This window comes from Syngnathoides biaculeatus, chromosome 13, assembly GCF_019802595.1.
Source record: "Syngnathoides biaculeatus isolate LvHL_M chromosome 13, ASM1980259v1, whole genome shotgun sequence".
Classification (NCBI taxonomy): Eukaryota; Metazoa; Chordata; class Actinopteri; order Syngnathiformes; family Syngnathidae; genus Syngnathoides; species Syngnathoides biaculeatus.
Genome location: NC_084652.1, coordinates 9,671,377 through 9,689,587, shown reverse-complemented (window position 1 = coordinate 9,689,587; position 18,211 = coordinate 9,671,377). Strand labels below are relative to the sequence as shown.

Below are 18,211 nucleotides of genomic sequence, written 5' to 3'. Positions count from 1 at the left end.
CCGACAAACACAATTACTGCTTCAGTGGGGAATAAATCATATCTGCTGAGACAATTAATTCTCAGTTTTAGAGATGGATACATAATATGTACCACTAGTTTAAATCAGCACACGTCTCTAATTATTTATTGCTATTTTTTTCTTTTTTTTTTTAGCCAATATCATTTCCCAAATATCTTTTTTCCCCAGAATGAATAATAACCTCAGTGGATTCAAATGTTAAATGGCACCACTGTATTTGTGTGAAAATGTAAAAAAAAAAAAAACAATCCTGGGGAGTTGAAGTCTGAGTGTGAAAAAAATGAATTCACTGTGAATTATCACCTGAGGATATATATATATTTTTTTTTTTTAGAAAAACTTGGAATCGTCATGGAACAGACTGTTTGACTTTTGGAGGTTCTATGGTAATAATACATCCATCCATTTTCTGCGGCGCTTATCCTCACAAGGGGTCGCGGGGAGTGCTGGAGCCTATCCCAGCTTTCAAGGGTCAGGAGGCGGGGTTCACCCTGAACTGGTTGCCAGCCAATCGCAGGGCACATAGAGACAAACAGCCGCGCTCACAATCACACTGAGGGGCAATTTAGAGTGGCCAATTAATGTTGCATGATTTTGGGATACGGGAGGAAACCGGAGTGCCCGGAAGAAACCCACGCAACCCACAGGGAGACTCCGGGATTGAACCCGGGACCTCAAAACTGTGAGGCCAACGCTTTACCAGCTGAGCCACTGTGCTGCCAATTGTAATAATAATATTTTTATTATCTGTATAAACAAGAGAAAAAACTGGTTTCCATTTGAAATGATATTCTATTTTCATAGACTGGAATTAGCGTTAAATTCATTATAATTTGTCTTACCTCCTCAAATGAGCCAGCTGGCCGAGCCACTGGTCTGACCGAGGTTTGAAAGGGGTAGCAGAAGGAAGCGGAGTTGATGACGTCGTGCTGGGGGTCGTGACCCCCGGTTCGGTAGGCTGCGTGCCGGTAGGCGCCCCGGTCGTCAGGCCACACACCTTGTCTACCTGTAGGGAACGCAGAGAAAACACACAGACACACTTGTTAGGCTAAGAAAACACATAACAGCAGGGGCGGTGGGGCTGCAGCGGGTGACTTCCATAAACCAGCTGACACCTGCACACTTGAGAGCACATAACTCGACTCTTAAGGTGAATTCGAGGACTGACTGATCCGTTTCAAAGGGGTTGAAACGTTGCGCAACACCACGTCTAAAAAGAGAAACAGGAATCAGTCGAGGAGGGAGTCGCTGACAGTAAATTCCACTACCTCATGGAGGTGAAAGCATGTGCAGTTTGCAATGGGGGCAACGATCTCAAGTGGGCTATTAAAGCCAGCGGCGAGGAGGAGACGTTGGGGGTCAACGAGAGTGGAGGGGAATTGTTGCTTCAAACCAAAATCAATGATATCTCATTGGGTTAAAAGCCTCCGGGTAACATTATTTAGAGCTCCTCAATTAAGTAGAAAGACCGTGTAATTATTCTTGCGCTCCTTACAGCGACTCGCGGGTGAGTGCTGACTTGGGTGATACGTTTGAGGCGGGCTAAATCAGGGTCATCATAGAGTATAAGTATAAATCACATATTCAGTAACCACTAAGAAATCTGCCTTGTTTGCAATTATTGTTGATTAATCGTTCTTCGCAGGTGATCCAAAACGGAGTGGACTGCTTGGTTAGAATCAGCAGAGGCACTGCTGATTCAACTAGTTTTCAGGCTAAAGAAGTCGACATGATCTTAGCAGTGATATGGTGTGATACGTTTGATTCTATTATTCTATTATAAATATGGGCCGAGAACAACCAGGGAGATTGTCTTATCCTGTTAATAAAAAAAAAAAAAAAAAAATCAATGAAATGATCATCATCAATTAGATATGTTTAACCACATAAGCCACAGGTGTCAAACTCAAGGGCTGGGGGCCAGATCCGGCCCACCACATGATTTTATGTGGCCCGCCATGTATAATCATCTGTGATTCTTGTGAAAATATGTCCCAAAATTTTAAATTGTCATGTATCATAAATGATAATGTTTGGCGGCACCACTGGTAAAGCGTTGGCCTCACAGTTCTGAGGTCCAAGGTTCAAATCCCGGACCTGCCTGTTTGCTCCCACATCCCCAAAAACATGCAACATTAATTGGAGAGTCTAAATTGCCCCTAGGTGTGATTGTGAGTGGGGCTGTTTGTCTCTATGTGCCCTGCGATTGGCTGGCAACCAGTTCAGGGTGTACCCAGCCTCCTGCCCGTTGACAGCTGGGATAGGCTCCAGCACTTCCCATGACACTCGTGAGGATAAGCCGCAAAGAAAATGGATGGATGGATAATGTTTGGATATTTTATGCATTTTTGTGTTACCAAACATGAACAATGGTCGAAAAACCCATTACCCTCGATTTCTGATTCCAAAAATAGCTGATAAATTTTAATGTGTAAATATGATGAGGCAATTCAGGATTTCTATGGTTTCGCCATAACGGACCTCTGAGGAAAATCGTAACTACAATGTGGCCCGTGACAAAAATGAGTTTGACACTCCTGATATAAAAGCTATAAAGATATAAAAGAATATTATTGTACTTTAGTTGGTAGAAAACCGTTGCGGGGTAAAACTGTTCATTGAATTTGTTATTGAAATCATTGTTTTGGAGTCATCTCTTCACAAAACTAGGCAGGGGTCACGTTCTGTGCAAATACAGTACTTTATTTTTGTTAGAAGACAACTGTCATTGAAAAATAATTGAGGAATACACTGTATTAACCAATCATGTTGAGTGGGATACATGTACATCGATTAAAATGCGAAAGACCTCATATGGCCAGGGGTGGGAAAAAGTCATTTGTGTGGTTTACTGCTCTTATAGTGAGGTGTACTCAAGTTGACAAACAGCATATCATACTAATAACCATAACTCCACGACTATCACAAGACTTCTCCCTCAAGCCAGATGCCTGTCGTAGTACTGACACTGATATGTGAAAGGTGGCCTGGTGTCAAAAGGCATTCCAGACTGTCGGAAATTTAGAGTAGTGGAAGACAAAAAGATGGACTCAGTGTTAGCTTATCTGGTAATTACATGAAGTGACAGTTGACATTTTTACTAACGACATTAGAGACACCTTATACAATTACTCGACAAAACTATTTACTCTCATTTATCCCATTTGTGTCCAGGAACGAGACGAACTTCAGGTTCCTCATTTGGTGTCGCTCCACAGCGACCCACGTAAGGATTAGCAAAACGTTTCCACATATCCCTTTGTGCCTCTTTTTCCATAATTAGCTGCAAACCAGCACGAAAGCTTGTGGCCGATGCCGAACAGCTGATAATATTTCGATTGACCCCGATTTCTCAGGACGTGATTGGATCGGGACATCTCTACTCCACACCAGAAAATAATCCTCAGGATAATCTTTCAGAGGTGGACTTTGACTGCAAAGAAAGGAAAATGCTCCCATTTGGCTTGACTATTTCTTTTCACGTAACAAATCTTCAAATCTAGGACGTTACTGCAGGCTAATTAGTCAGCTCTTATTATTGGCGTTTAGATCTAGGTTCTCACTCACCAGTCATCTATTCTTGAGAAGCGGCGTAGAACCCTCCTTAAAACAAATGTGTAATCTGCAGGTACTGTTGGCGATTCAGTCTTCATTTTTGCTTTCATTGTTGTTGTTTTTTTAATTCCTCCGTGTCTTTTACTTCACTCCAGTCTTAAATCCTCTCTTAAGGCAGACGTAGGGCACGGGCAAGGTTGCTTTATTGCATTAACCTTAACCCCCACCAGACCCATAAAATATTCACATGTGCTGAAAAGGCTACCAGCCACACATGTGAGTGCCACACATGTTCATGCAAACATTCCACACACATTGTGGCAGTAAGAAAAGATAGAGCATAGCAACTGCCCGTCAATGTAGCCGATGGAATCTGCACGTTAAGCCAAACGCTCTTTGCACGTGTTGCGCTGCTTTATTGCCTCGAAATAATCATCGCATGTAGGAACATTTTGTTCACTGGCAGGTATGCGGCCATCTATAGCATGAAAACAAAAATAGCTCATAAAACACTTTTTGGGGTAGTAAAACTATAAAGGCGATAGGGAGTGGATTGCCTTAAAAAAGGGTGAAAACTGTATAAAAACTTGTGAAAAGATACAGTGGATTGAAGTTCCAACTAAGGGTGAAGTGATAATATAATTTCAGACATTTTGTGTTACTGCTTCATAGCAACGCGACGAGTGGAGAATGAGCACTTTCAACACAAAACAAATAAATTCTCAACAACAACAAAAAAACTATTGGTAATAAAAGTACCGTTAATTCCGGCCTACAAGGCGTAACTTTTTTCACACGCTTTCAACCCTGCGGTTTATGCGGTGATGCGGCTAATTTGTGCATTTTTTTTTTCTAACAGCTGCGAGGGGACACTCGAGCGGAAAAGGTAAAAGTGAATGAGACCGGTGGAATATATGTGCCGAGGAAGTGACTTTTACCAGCTCTGTTAGCGCTGCGCTGGCGTGTTGCTGTCCTCGTGTTGCTGCTGTGTTACTAGCATGTCTCAGTGATATTGACCGGTAAGTTTTATTTTAACCGGCCCTGTTAGCGTTAGCGCAGCACTACCATCTGTGCTAGCTTTAGTCCGGTGCTAGCATTAGCGCTAGCTTTAGCGCAGTGCTAGCGTTAAAATTTATCAGTGTGCCGTCTGTTTCAATGAGGGGACTTGCAGCTTTTACACAGCTGCGGCGTGTGTGTGTGTATACCAAATGGTATATTTCCTTCACAAATGTACTCGGTGAGGCTTGTAACCAGGTGCGCTCTTTAGGCCGGGAATTACGGTACAAGACCCATTCTACGAATAATGTTCCAATTGTCTTTAGTCTTTAGTGCAGGTGACGCCGTTTTAAATGTCATGGAAATTTTGACAGGCCAGCTTTGAAAACCTCCAAGTTTCAACTCACTTTTCGACTGAAACTTCTCAGCTAATCAGAGAAGGGATTCCAAATAACCAGATGAAACTAATATTTTGGGAGATATGTTACACTGTTTTACGCTGATGATTAAACTTCTTGAGTTGCACTCAGGTAGAAGTTGTCGTTCCAACCAGACTCAGAATCTGTAGATTTCTCAATTTTTAAAAATATTCTGTAGCTTTGGCCCAAGTTATTAGCATATTTACCATCTCAATGGATGTCCTTGGTTCATGACATATGTTTTGAGGTTAAAAACGTTTGTATATTATTGACTTTTTGTTAATTGATGATAATTCTGATGACCAAGATAATCTTGGTCATGGATTCATACCATTTCCTCTCTTTTTCTCCTCCTCTTCTAGAGTTAAAATGTTGCTGTGTGAAGTCGTAGAAGTCTGAGACAAACAACACTTTAACATAACAAAAAGATAAATAGACAGTCATGGATTTGTGTCCACTGACTAAGGAACTGTTTACCTCTCAAAAGTGTTTGTGAGTTTTTGTGCACATTTATGAGACAAAAATCTATTTTTTTTACATTACTGGTCTAATTCATATCGTTTCTCACCTGTCATAGTATGACACTTTGCGACTCTTAGAGACAAAAAAATGTAAACATCCTGGAAAAATACGACCATCAACGGGAGGTCATTCCCAGTTCTGTTTGAAGTGCTGCCTTATTTTTACAAGGAGTGAAAAAAGGCTCTGCTTTTGATGAAGCCTGGGCAGGCAAAGCAAAACAAATTATTTATGTGCCTAGCAAAACATGTGAATATAAACAGAATGCAGTGTTCTTGCCGGGAAAATAGACAAACTTCTTACGGGGTTAACTTGAGGAGCAGTGATACGCTTTCTTAAGTTTTCTCTCATGACTACATAATCCTGAGGACCAATCGAGCGACATCTTGAATTACGACCAGGACAAGAACCCAACTATAAATCAATTATCTCTTGACCTGACGATGGCGTGAGAAGGAAAATCCCATGCGGTAGAGTTTGAGCACACGTACTGGTGTTGACCCACCTGCTTGTCCTTGTTATACCTTCACAATTTCAGCTATTTAATGGAGCATTCCTTGTATGATTGCCTGAGGACAGTGACTGATGAAGGCCAAGACTGATGGGAGCCAGGATGCCAACTAAGGATGCAATCAAGGAAACGTGATGCTCATACTCATAACTAACAGTAGGACGCCTGTAATAGAGGATAAGGCTTTGAATATCAACAGAGTATACATTCAATATATTTATAATGCTTTTGTACTAATGTGTCAATATCTGTGTCTCTTAAGTGTATCATCCGGAGGCGAGTGTGTGTAAGAGGAGCTCAGCAAGAAAATGAGCTCCGGCTAGCCCAGTCCAGGGCCATCCCTCCTCCGGGGGGAGGATTGTCTTACAGATAGCAGTGGTGGTCTTGCCTTCCTAGTTTATTTATCAAGGGATTACCCGGTAAAGCTGAGGGAACTTTCTCACCCCCACCCCCGCCCCACCCCTCCCTCTCGCTGAATGCACGCAGCGGAAAGGAACGGTTGGGCCTAGTTCAGAGAGAAACAACTGCGCACTCTTTTTCCAAGATTGGGCTTTCAAACACTGATGTAAAAATTCTGCTCCATAGTTTCATGTTATAAGTCATTTTACCAGCTTTTCACAGTATTTTCTTACCAATGTGCCTCGATTTGATGTTTTTTGCCCAATGGAGAAAAGGCTAAGGGTATTGGAATGGGAATAAAAGTTATATTTAGGAATCCTCAATATTAACAGCTTCTGACCTTTGTTAAAATAACTTATCCGTTCTTAGTGAAACTTTCAGAGTTCAATTCAGCTCTCATTGGGCTTGATCACAATGAACATTTCAGAAAGGCGATCTTCAGCTCCGCCCCCTTTAACAACAGTTGCCATCACCCACAATCTTCCAAAATGGCGACTGAACAGAACAGGTTTGAAGTCGATTCTCTATCGCGTATTCCCGGTAACATTGCGGTATGTTTTTTGCCAAATAGGGCAGACTTGTCCAAGAGGGTTCTACAGAGAGGTCTCAACTGTTTCACGCAAGGATATGTACATGGAATTAATATTTTGGACGGAGCAGCACACAATGTCAGAGTTACAGCGAAACGTTGGCAACTGATGCAAAAAAGTTTGACACCTCACAAACTTCAGATTGAAATCCAATAGGATAAAATAGTGGAATCGTACTGCGCATGTAAAGCAGGGTGAGTACTTTTTACTTGGAAAGATCACGAGGAATATCATTGTAGTCTTTATTCTGTGAGTGGGTTTATTCATTTGACTTGACTCGTAATCGAACCCAGTGCTCCGTCTTAAAAGTCTGATGTGATACAAATAGGTAAATGGACATTTCTCTTCGGCATAAAACATTACATACTTCATTCGGCAGGTCAGTGATACACTAGCAACGTGAAAGTTGTTCTCCTGCAATGTGTAAAGCACTGATAATACTTCAATCAAACTCAGAGAAAATATTTTTCCCTCACTTACCTTCAAACATACAGCCTTGTGTTTGGTGATATTGTTCACATTCAGTTGTATGTGCGCTCTTCCGCAAGTCTTAATCCATCGTAGACACTTTGTCAACAGTCTTTTAGGCTTTGGAAAATGAATCAACTGGGCTCCTTGTAACCTAGCCGGATAGCTTTCATCAGAATTGCACGTTCCCCAAGCGGATCTGAGGACCATTTTCTTCGTAACATTAACTTTTCAAAGCGCACGCGACTGATAACTAACATTGCTTGTGGGACATGACGACAAGAGGGGCGTGTCAAGCCAGGGGTAAGACACTACGGCTATCTGATTGGCTACTATTGTACGAGTGATTGACAGGTCAGAATCGTCCATTATGAATTTCCTGAAATAAAGATACATTTTTCAAAGTACAAACCACTGTGGTGAATGTTGCTGTTGGCAAAATTAGTCCCAAATCTTTTTCTGCTTTGGTGTAACATAAAAGTGAAAGTTTAAGAGAAGATGAAATACAGTGTGTCCTTGCCCCTCCGCGGTTCACCATTTGTGGGCGGTCCCTAGTGCCGCAAAGCATGCTGGGAGGATGTAAATAGTGTTTGAAGTGCATGTTTTGTGTCACTTATTTCTTGAGTCACTTTTCTTTGTTTTATTATTTATTAGTTGTGCTAATCTGCCAATTTCGCAGATTTTTGTTAATCACAGGGGTGTCAGGAACGTATCCCCTGCGAATAACGGCGGAGCTCTGTACTTAAATTAAATTTGTTAACACATTATGTTGCCTGATTGAAGTGTGGTGAGATTGTCAAGTTTGTCATTGATGAAGAGCAAGCAAAAACTAAATCCTGAAAATCTAATAAACGTGACAAAATCTTGGGATTATGTTCTGCGTGCAAAGATTTGGCAGAGACATGAAGGCTGTTGTAGATACAGTGACTATTAAACTGTAATCACGCACATCAGTAACTAAGGTCCGTTATTATGTTTAGGAATCACAGTTGACAATCACTTGATAAGGGTTCCTGTAATCTGTCCTTTTAGAGTAGGCATCGTATTCATCATCCTCAAAAAGAACAAATCACTAGCTATTTGTGACGGCTTTCCAACTGGCCGCTCCCAAAACTCTTGGACCTGTTTGTATGATTTATGTTAATGACCTCACCTTCCATCAGTTTCCATTTTCCCCCAAGAGCTTGATGCCATTATATTTCCATTCCTTCTCATCCAGCTCACATTGTCTTAATTTTTTCTCTTAAGTGTGGACTCTGTAATCTATGTCAACAGCCCCTTGGCCCCCACCCCCAGCCCCTGTGTTTTTTTTTTTTTTTGTCTCGCATTGGAATGAGGTCATTGCTAATTAAAATGAGACTCAGTCCCTAATATATCACAGGGACAAGTCCTTGAGATCTAAATCACTAGATGGAACACTTTTCTCACTCACTCTACTTTAATGGGTTTATAGCAAAGCAAAGAAAGTGACCCCACCCAGCTTCACACTGGGGTCTAAGCGGGGTACAAAACATGCACACTGAGCACTGCGGCAGACGGCCAGGTTCGTTGGTATGGTAGCTCGAGTGTACACTTAATCACTGACAGCCTTGTAACCACATTTGCTTCTTGATTGTTCCGTGTAACTATGGGCGTTAGTTGGAACTGCAACATTTTCCCATCTTTAGGTACATAATTATGAGAATTACAGGCACAATACGTGGAAACATCTCAATTCCAGGAGACTTGGTCAATAGAAAGAATAAGGTTAAACGAGTTCCTTGCGTCTGCGTCTGAGATACAGTGGAGACTATGAAGAGCATGTGGACTGAGGAATTTCAGTGTCCATTTGAAGTTGCCCGGTGAACCAGCAGTTACCGTTAAAATGCAAACACAGATGAGGTAGGCATCCGTGTGTCACAGCTGTGGCCGCAGCTGCACGACATTACAACAACTGAAGTAAGTTTAGCAACTGCAGATTTAAGGATGCCCAGACATCTGGCCGATGGTCACACAGGTATCCACAGCTGCTGCTGTTGTGGTCTTGGAGAGACAGACATGGATGGCATGGGCTATGGAGGATGAAAGAAACTTGGGTGGTTGTTGGAAAGATTCTATATAAAATGGTTAAAAAAAAAGAAAGAAGAAGAAGTCTCTGTGAGCACAAAAGCCACTGTAAAAGAATAAGGCACAGAAGGGGAACAAATGTTGCAACGTTTTTTTTGGCATCGGAATTACAGACCCCTTCCAAGAAAATTAGACAAGTTTATTTATTTCTATAATTCAATCCAAAACATTTAACTCACAATTTCAACAATTTATTTGTTTATTAATTTCGACTTCCAACTCATTAAAAAAAAAGGCAGGAATTCCAAAACTTTGAATACTGTGAGGAAATCAGGCCATAAATTTTTTACATGGACTATCACACATGAATGATCTCCTAAACTCAAAGGACCTGCACAGGTTTTCCTAGTTGTAATTAGATGGTACAATTGTCTCAGTTCTAAAGTGAAAATAAATTTCTACATTTTATACACTTAAGTGTTAACAACCCAGAGAAATTTCAATGATTAAAACAGAATCACCAAGGATATAAAATTAGCCTAAAAAAAAAAAATAACCGTATATGGGTGTGTCCTCCAAATGTGCTGAAACCACACCCCGTTAAACTATCAACAATCAAACACCCCTTTTACAATCAGATGTTACTTTGTCTACCGTCTTTCTTATGCCAATAAGCCTACATATCTGAGCCATGATAAAATATCCGCTGGCACTCACCGGTGCCTCAGGTCATCATAGGTCTTTTCCAAGTCACAACAACGAGGTACTGGCCACAGCAGCACAAAGCCCAAGTCCACATGCTGGTCGTCAAGTCAGACTTAAAAATAAATAAATAATACACTCCTTGCAATTTCACTTTAGACTTGGTGAAGTGTACATGCCCACATTTGAGTCCCTTCTGAAGTGGCCCCAGGAGCAAACTATCCAAAGGGAAGATCAATTTTCGGAGAGGAGGCACAGCTAGCTAGCAAGTGAAAGTCGCAATTGCACAGGATAAATGTTGATACGAAGAAAAAAAAATGCACGCGAGTTCTTAAATATTAGGGAAGGAATGACCCATGCAAAGACGCAAGTGTATCCACGTCCAAGCCACACTGGTCCCTCCACCCCTGACCACCACCACAAAAAAAAAAAAAAAAATCAGGATGCTGTATCACCAAATTTTGAGTCACTTATCTTCAATATCTGTAATGTGTTTAGAAACAAATCTGAATTCACTTCATGGGGTCTTTATTTACAAGATAAAACATCCATCCATTCATTTTCTTTGCCACTTATCCTCACGAGGGTCGCGGGGAGTGCTGGAGTCTATCCTAACTGTCAACGGGCAGGAGGCGGGGTACACCCTCAACTGGTTGCCAGCCAATCCCAGGGCACATCGAGACAAAAAGCCGCACTCACAATCACACCTAGGGGCAATTTAGAGTGTCCAATTAATCCTGCATGTTTTTTGGGATGTGAGAGGAAACCGGAGTGCCTGGAGAAAACCCACGTTGGCACGGCGAGAACATGTAAACTTCACACAAGCGGGGCCGGGATCGAACCCGGGTACTCAGAACCGTGAGGCCAACGCTTCACCAGCTGATCCACCGTGCCGCCTCCGAGCTAAAGCATATCTGCAAAATGGGGATGCTTTCTAGCTTGACATGATTTCAACATTCTGAATCATGGTACACAGAAAAAAAAAGACGTCCTCTGAACCACCGCCTTACGTTCTGCTCCAAATGTAACGACTCAGTATTAAATCATGCGGTGATTGCTTGGTTAGGAACCATAAAGAAGACATGTGGGATTTCTTTTTTGTGGTGTTGGAGGCCGCTTCATGTTGTCAGCATATTACACTCACAAAGCACAAAAAGGAAGAGGAGAAAGATGTGCGAGGGTGTCTGAGGGAGAGGCTGCACCCGACGTCATTAGCTAATGGAGTGCTGAGTAAGTCAGTCAGTCAGCTTGAGGGTTGGACAGAATGCCAATGGCCCAAACAACTTATGAAGACAAGTATGGATTGGCCAGGGGAATATTTTGCATCGACGACCACTGCGTCGACTCAAATATCATTGTTGCAGGTCTCATTATTAAAGATCAAACAGCCATTCAGTTATGTTTGTCCAAACCAAATAAACACCATACATACTGTATATTAAACACTGCCAGTTAGCTGAAAGCAAACCAAAGAAAATACATTTTATGTAAAGAAAAATGTTTCCAGTTTCTTAAGGCGAAACCACGGTGAAACCCAACTTTGCAGTCGTCTACCACAAGCTATTATTTCCATTATTTAGAAGCTCGGGCTGCCATTATCGTTCCTGTATGCGCTCTAATGAGAAGCTGGGGTAAAACCAACAAGCGAAATGGGTAGGCTTGCAATATTTGGATTGTAAATTAAATGGTCAATTGCATTAGTCCAGACCATTGATGCCATATTCTTACAAGAGAACGATAGAACTTTCATAAATGACGGTGAGAGAGGGAAGAATGTGTCACGGTTTGTCGGACTACACGGTCCATATCCTTCTAAATACATGTTTATTAATGGGTGTTTCACTTCATTTCAAATAGCCTCAGTTCAGATTGGCATCTGCAGGTCAGCATTGGCATTCTACCACGGCAACTGTGGGCAGGATGTCTGGGTCTGCTATTAAAAGCGTATGATATAGCAGTAACTATCGATTCTGTAACTCACCAATGAATTAACTTAATATTTTACCGTGTGTCGGTATCAAAAACATATTGTGATATCTCACCAGCAAAAACGATACTGTCCTACGTCTTGACAGAGCAAGTTTTCAGTGTACAAGACACAGAAATACAAGACTGATAAACTCTTGCACCACTCAAAGCTTCACAGTTGAGGCTAGTAAGGTTAGTCTGTGGTAACTAAGCCTTGCCCCACGAACTTGCTCGGATCGAGGGGAAACATCTAAGTCAACACGAAAAGTCCTGTTGTAATCTTTTCAAAATCGTAATACTGTTGGTCTTAAACTCTTATACAGCAAGTCTATCTTCAGATTAGACCATAGCTAGTACTCGCAGGGCACATAGAGACAAACGAAAGTCGCACTCCAATAAATGATGCGTGTTTTTGTGATGTGGAAGGAAACTGGAGTGCCTGGAGGAAACCCACGCAGACACGGGGAGAACATGCAAATTCCACACAGGGAGGGCTGGGATTGAACCCGGGTTCTCCGAATCACTGTTCCACTGTGCCACGGTTCTTTTGAACAAGTGTTCACTATTTTCCGAAGTTCTGCTTATTGTGAAGTGATTTGACCGTTGTTGAACTGGCACTATGCAGTGCTCATATCTCAAGTTTGTGCTCACAAGTCAAGGCAAAAAAAAATCTGTTGAACAATGGCTTTTATCTGAAAAAATGTCACGCCTCTCATACAACATAAATAAGATCAAATGTATACACAGTATGCAGCCTCGTTCATACATTGTATTGCAACACAAAATGCTTTACAGTCTTATAAAAAAAAAAATTAAAAACAGCAAGAAATTTGGATTTCTTCTTGGGAGTGACGCCACAGCAGTTTCCCGCCAGGGCTGATTTTGTAGTGGAAAACCAATCCCCCAAACTGAGGCAAGTAGGGCCAAGTACAGCTGTGCCAAGCAGAGTATGGACTATGCATTGGAAAAAGGAGTTTTTTTACAAAAAGTGGCCCATTGGACTCAGCAGAATGTGGATTGGAGGATCTTGAAGGCCACATTAATAGAAAGGACCACCGAGTACCAGAGCCACAATTTTCACACAAGGGTCTGAAAGTAGCCACTTTTCCGGAGTTTTGTTTCAGTTTCTCCTAATTGTATCAACTCAACATAATCCAGCCACAGACTTGCCTAATATCCATAACCACTTCCTTCACTTCCCATATTCATACTTCATCTCAATATGAGGAGGAACGTCTTAAAAAATAATCTTTGGTCATGCAACCCTGCATAACTACCAATGACTGCCTTTCAGTCTTTGCTAGTATTGTCAAAGGGTGGGCCGCTTATCCAAGCCTCTGACAAGATTTCTTAAAAACTGATACTTGGACATAGAGTGTGTGCACGTGTGTGGGTGCGTGTGTGTGTACAGTATCAGTCTAGTGAGCCAAGTTTAGTGCTATGTACAGTATAGTACAGAGCCCATGTTGTGTGCAGCACATTAAGTGGGAACGAGCAACCGCAAAATGGCTAGGGGATAACATCCAAGTCTAAAATCACACAGTCGCGATAATTTATTTAACTCTGTACAATATTATGACTTTGTGAAAATGTAAATAAATAATGTATTCTCTGCGCCCAACTTCACTTGTAAGACATATACATTACAAAAGCAAACAGTAGGTCAACCCCGGTATTTGCGCTTTATTTACTTTGCATTAAGATGGTAATGATAATGTGCGTAGTATAATGAGAAATTGGTCGTTAAGTGTGTTTGCCTGGGAGGGGAGTGCACTGAGGTGTAAAGCTGAAGGTGGATACGCTGACAAAGTAGTCGGGCATTGGAGACTTAACAGTTTTCCTTGACAGGTCCCTGCGGTTTCATTAAAAACGTTCTGATTTAAAAAGGTCACTGGTTACCAACAACACAGGGCAATACAGGTTCAAGATGTGCCTCTGTGCACAGTCACAAATTTTAAGGTGGAATCAAATGTAGTTCATTTTCCTTCCATGGTGCACTTCATTTGGACAAGTGAGAACACAACAAACGAGTCAATGTCATTAGAAGGTGCCAATGAGATTTCCCAACTTCACAAAAAAAGATCAATGCGAGTTTGTGTAAAACCAGGGGTCATTTATTTAAATATTGGTATTTGTGTTGAATACTAGCTGAAAAGATTGATGGATTCCGGCAAAGGTTAACGTGTCGCCGAACACAAGCCATCAAAACCGTCACTATGTGGGATTTATTCCTTATGAGAACAGATCCATCAACAAAGTATTCGTATGCGTCCAGACTTTAATAGGCTTTCAAACTTTCTCGACGACTTACTCACCAGATCCATGTGTAGATCTGGTTGTCCAATACATGCGGAAGCAAATTAACAGTCCAATTTCTTATCGGTGAAAACATCGACTTCGGCATTAAATATGGGTCCTCTATGCCGAGTTTATCTCATTTTTCCACGTACCGTCGTTTATTTTCTTCCTTCTTCCTTATTACCTTGTAAATGTCTGACTGGACATCGTGCTACAAGGCACATTTCCATATCATCCCCAACCGACTTAGCAATGAGCAATGCTTAGCTTGACAGGCAATATGGCGAGGTAAACAAAAGTCACGTGATTTTATGACATAGGTGCACGAGCTCTATACGCCATCATGTCTTCAATTAAAGTAAATATTATATTAAATTTTAATGTACCCACGTAATTAGTAATTATTTTTACTCTTTTACGGAATGTATATTTATATGTATTTATAACATATATGTTTTGCTTACATGATGTTAGCAAAAAGATTCACATTTCCAATGGGAAAAATCAGCATGGCTTCTATCTGAATTGTAAGAACTCCGACTTTCTGAATTGGGGAAGAAAAAAAACTGAGCTTCCATTGTATGATAATTTCTCTTGCAGCCTTTTTCATTTCTGTGGATAAACATTTTCTTTCTGTTAACATTCTGAGATTTATTAATAAAATACAAAATCTCATACATATTGTTGGTGACCAAAATATTGTATTGACTGTAAATCACATTGAATATTTAGTAAATTGCACAAAAACAGAATATGCCAATAACACTAGAAAAAGGGAACTTTGTCTGCAAGTCCTCACTTGAGACGTGGAATGTGGAAATGCAAGTAGTTAGCAGGTCTCGATCTTGTAGCAGTGCAACAAGAAGAACATATTATTGGAGAATAGAAAAAAACAGGGTGTGTCATTTTATGAATAAATGGCAACGCAGGAAGGAGGAGGGCTTGATATGAGAGCGGAGAAAATGGGAGCCACCGGTGTCCGATTGGGAACACATTCTTTTCTGGCATCAATTCTCAAGGCTGTTTTCCAGATGACTGGGTCTAATTTCTTTGGCCTGGTTCAAACCCACTACTACAGCTCATTTGTGCCTGTGCTTGGCAACCCACTTGGACGCTGACTTACTGTATACGCTCATCAAGACAAACAAAACACATTTCTTTCTATGTAGTTGCTATGTTACCTCTCCGTCTGCAAGCATAACTACAGTAATGTATTTTTTTTCAAACCGATGATAATGTGAAGACCTGTCATGTTCTTCAAGGGAACATTCCAGTGGTTCCACATATCCGCGTAAGTGCTATCACTGGTAAGAACCTTTCTCGGGAATCATGTTAAATGTGCGACCGCATGTCAAAATGCACTTGGAGATTGAGCTAATTAATAGAATTAATAAAGAGTAAGACCACAAAACACTGATTTCAACCACACTGTATATTAGTGTGGACAGATCTGTGAAAGACTAGAAGTCATTAATCTGCAGATGTCATCATGTGTTGGTTTAATCTTTGGCTTGACTGTCACATGGTATTTGTTGAACTGTAAAATTGAACATAACACCTATAACGAGACCTTACTGTATGTTGATTCGGCGCACAATAATGGTTGACAGGGTGTGTGAATCCAAAGAAAATTCTTAAAACAATAGCACAATATTCACACCAGAAGGAGACTTTGGCAAAATTCCATGAAACGTTTTAAATTTGAAATAACTACTGTATACTATATATGACATGCATCAGCCAAACAAATCCCATTCCATTCTCTTCTATTAAGGATAAGAGTAATTTTAGTGCCCCATGGACTAACAACTACAATTTTCGACTTTTCTCTGCCTTGCTCGTTTGGAAAATCTCCCCCTCTAACCTCAACTCTGTCTGCCTTTCTTTGGAGCGGTCTTTGCTTTTTCTTTTCAGTATAAACAATGTTTTTCTGTGAATAATTTGAACACTGTGCGAGCATTAATGCAGTGTGGGGCGCTCTTTGTTGCGTCGGTGGAAAAAAACAGCTCATAACCCGCAAGTAGCCTTCAATCCCCTTCCAATCAATACATGAACCGCTGCCAAAGTGTATGGATAAAACAAAGAGGTTGCAGATTAGTGTGTCTGTGCCGTGTACTTACTGTGGCTGTGATGAGTGGACCGTGAAGCTGTGCATAGAGCAGGGCCTCGTTCACGTGGCCCCGCGCTCCGAGCAGTGCGAGTTCCAGGCTGTGGTGCCCCACCATGGCGTGGGTGAGCTGTTCCAACAAGTTGGTATACCTCCTCCAAGGCTGATCCAGCTCAGATATGCTGGCCAAGCAGCCGCGCATAACATTGAGACAATAACCCACACAGGGCTTGATGAGGGTCAGGCCTCTGCAGTGGGAGCAATACACCATCTTGACCAGGCCCTTCACACAGTCTTTAGTCAAGATGATGTGTTCAGTGGCATTAAGCACCTCCAGACCTTCCTCGAGGAAAAGGCCCAATTGTCGGCCCACGCTCATCGCGTCGACTAACTCCTGGGCCATGACGGCAGGGTGAGGCCCGAAAGGCTTGACATCCTGTCGGATCATACGGAGGCAGTCCGTCATGTCGGTGCGCACCGCCGCGCTGCCCACGATGCCCGGATTGATAAGTCGGGTGTAGACGAGGGGGAAGAGGTTATTGAAAAAATGGTGGACTGTCGCTTCCACTGACACGTTTGCCCCGCGGAGGTAAAGGGAGAGTGAGGCAAAGAGTTGGTTAACGTGGGGCAAGGCTTGACGAGAAAGCGGGGTGTAGGTCCCTTCCAGAAGAGAACTCAGATGTCCTTGAGAGAAGGATAACAGGTACTGGAACATGTCTACAAAAGACAGCAAAAGACAAATGCAGGTCATTTAGAAAAATACACTCGCCATGAAAAGCGTAAACATGTCCAGAACGCTTGCTTCCCAAAGAGCCAAACTTGGCTTGTATTTAATATTGCAAAACCGGCGCCAAATGTCCTTTTAATCTGCTGGGGATATCATTTTGTATTATGTCATCACCCCAAAATGTCATAATTTACTGAGACACTCGACTAGTCCACAGAGGGACACCGAGAGAGACAGGAGTACAAACTTGAAACAGCAGTCTAGTCATTTCATTTCACACTTGACCAGAATCTCAAATGCTCTGATCCCAATTTTGACCTTTGACCCATGGATTGGGATCACCCCCCCCACGCCTCACCCCCCACAATCGAGGGCAGGCTCTTTGTTCACCCATTAACAAGTTTTTAGGCCCATTAAACACACATAATTCTTCATGAGAAAAGCCCAATAAATATTTGCAATATGCCTATTGTGTCTGAAAATGTTTTGAATGTATATGTGATGATAAATTTTCACTGTTGACTGCATTTCTTAATTTCAATGTATTGTTTTTTCCCAAGACCTGCACATTTATTTACAGTAATCGCTCATCAAAAGGTGGCGCCTGGCCTGTTGAGGGGCGTTGGATCAGCGGTTCTTTTCTCATTCTGTCTTTTACTCAAGCTTTCCTCCTAGCTTACGTTTATTTCTAGCGGCAGCAGTCCTTGTGGAAAAATAATACCACAATATAGCGAAAAATCTGAGCTATAAAAATCTGATATGTCTTCTTCTTTTCCTTTCGTCTTGTCCCGTTAGGGGTCGCAGCAGCGTGTAATTTTTTTTTCATCTTAGCCTATCTCCTGCATCCTCCTCTCTAACAACCACTGTCCTCATGTCCTCCCTTAC

General features: G+C 41.7%; 1 protein-coding gene across 1 annotated transcript in view; it reads right to left on the bottom strand.

Moving 5' to 3' along the window:
- Positions 1–18,211, bottom strand: part of LOC133510697 (glypican-5-like) — a 126,060-nt gene that overhangs the window by 73,920 nt on the left and 33,929 nt on the right. The window contains exons 3-4 of the mRNA XM_061838929.1: positions 16,613–17,316; positions 864–1,027 (exon numbers count right to left, since the gene is read on the bottom strand). Of these exons, the coding sequence (XP_061694913.1) occupies positions 864–1,027; positions 16,613–17,316 (868 nt within the window). The remainder of the gene's footprint in view (positions 1–863; positions 1,028–16,612; positions 17,317–18,211) is intronic.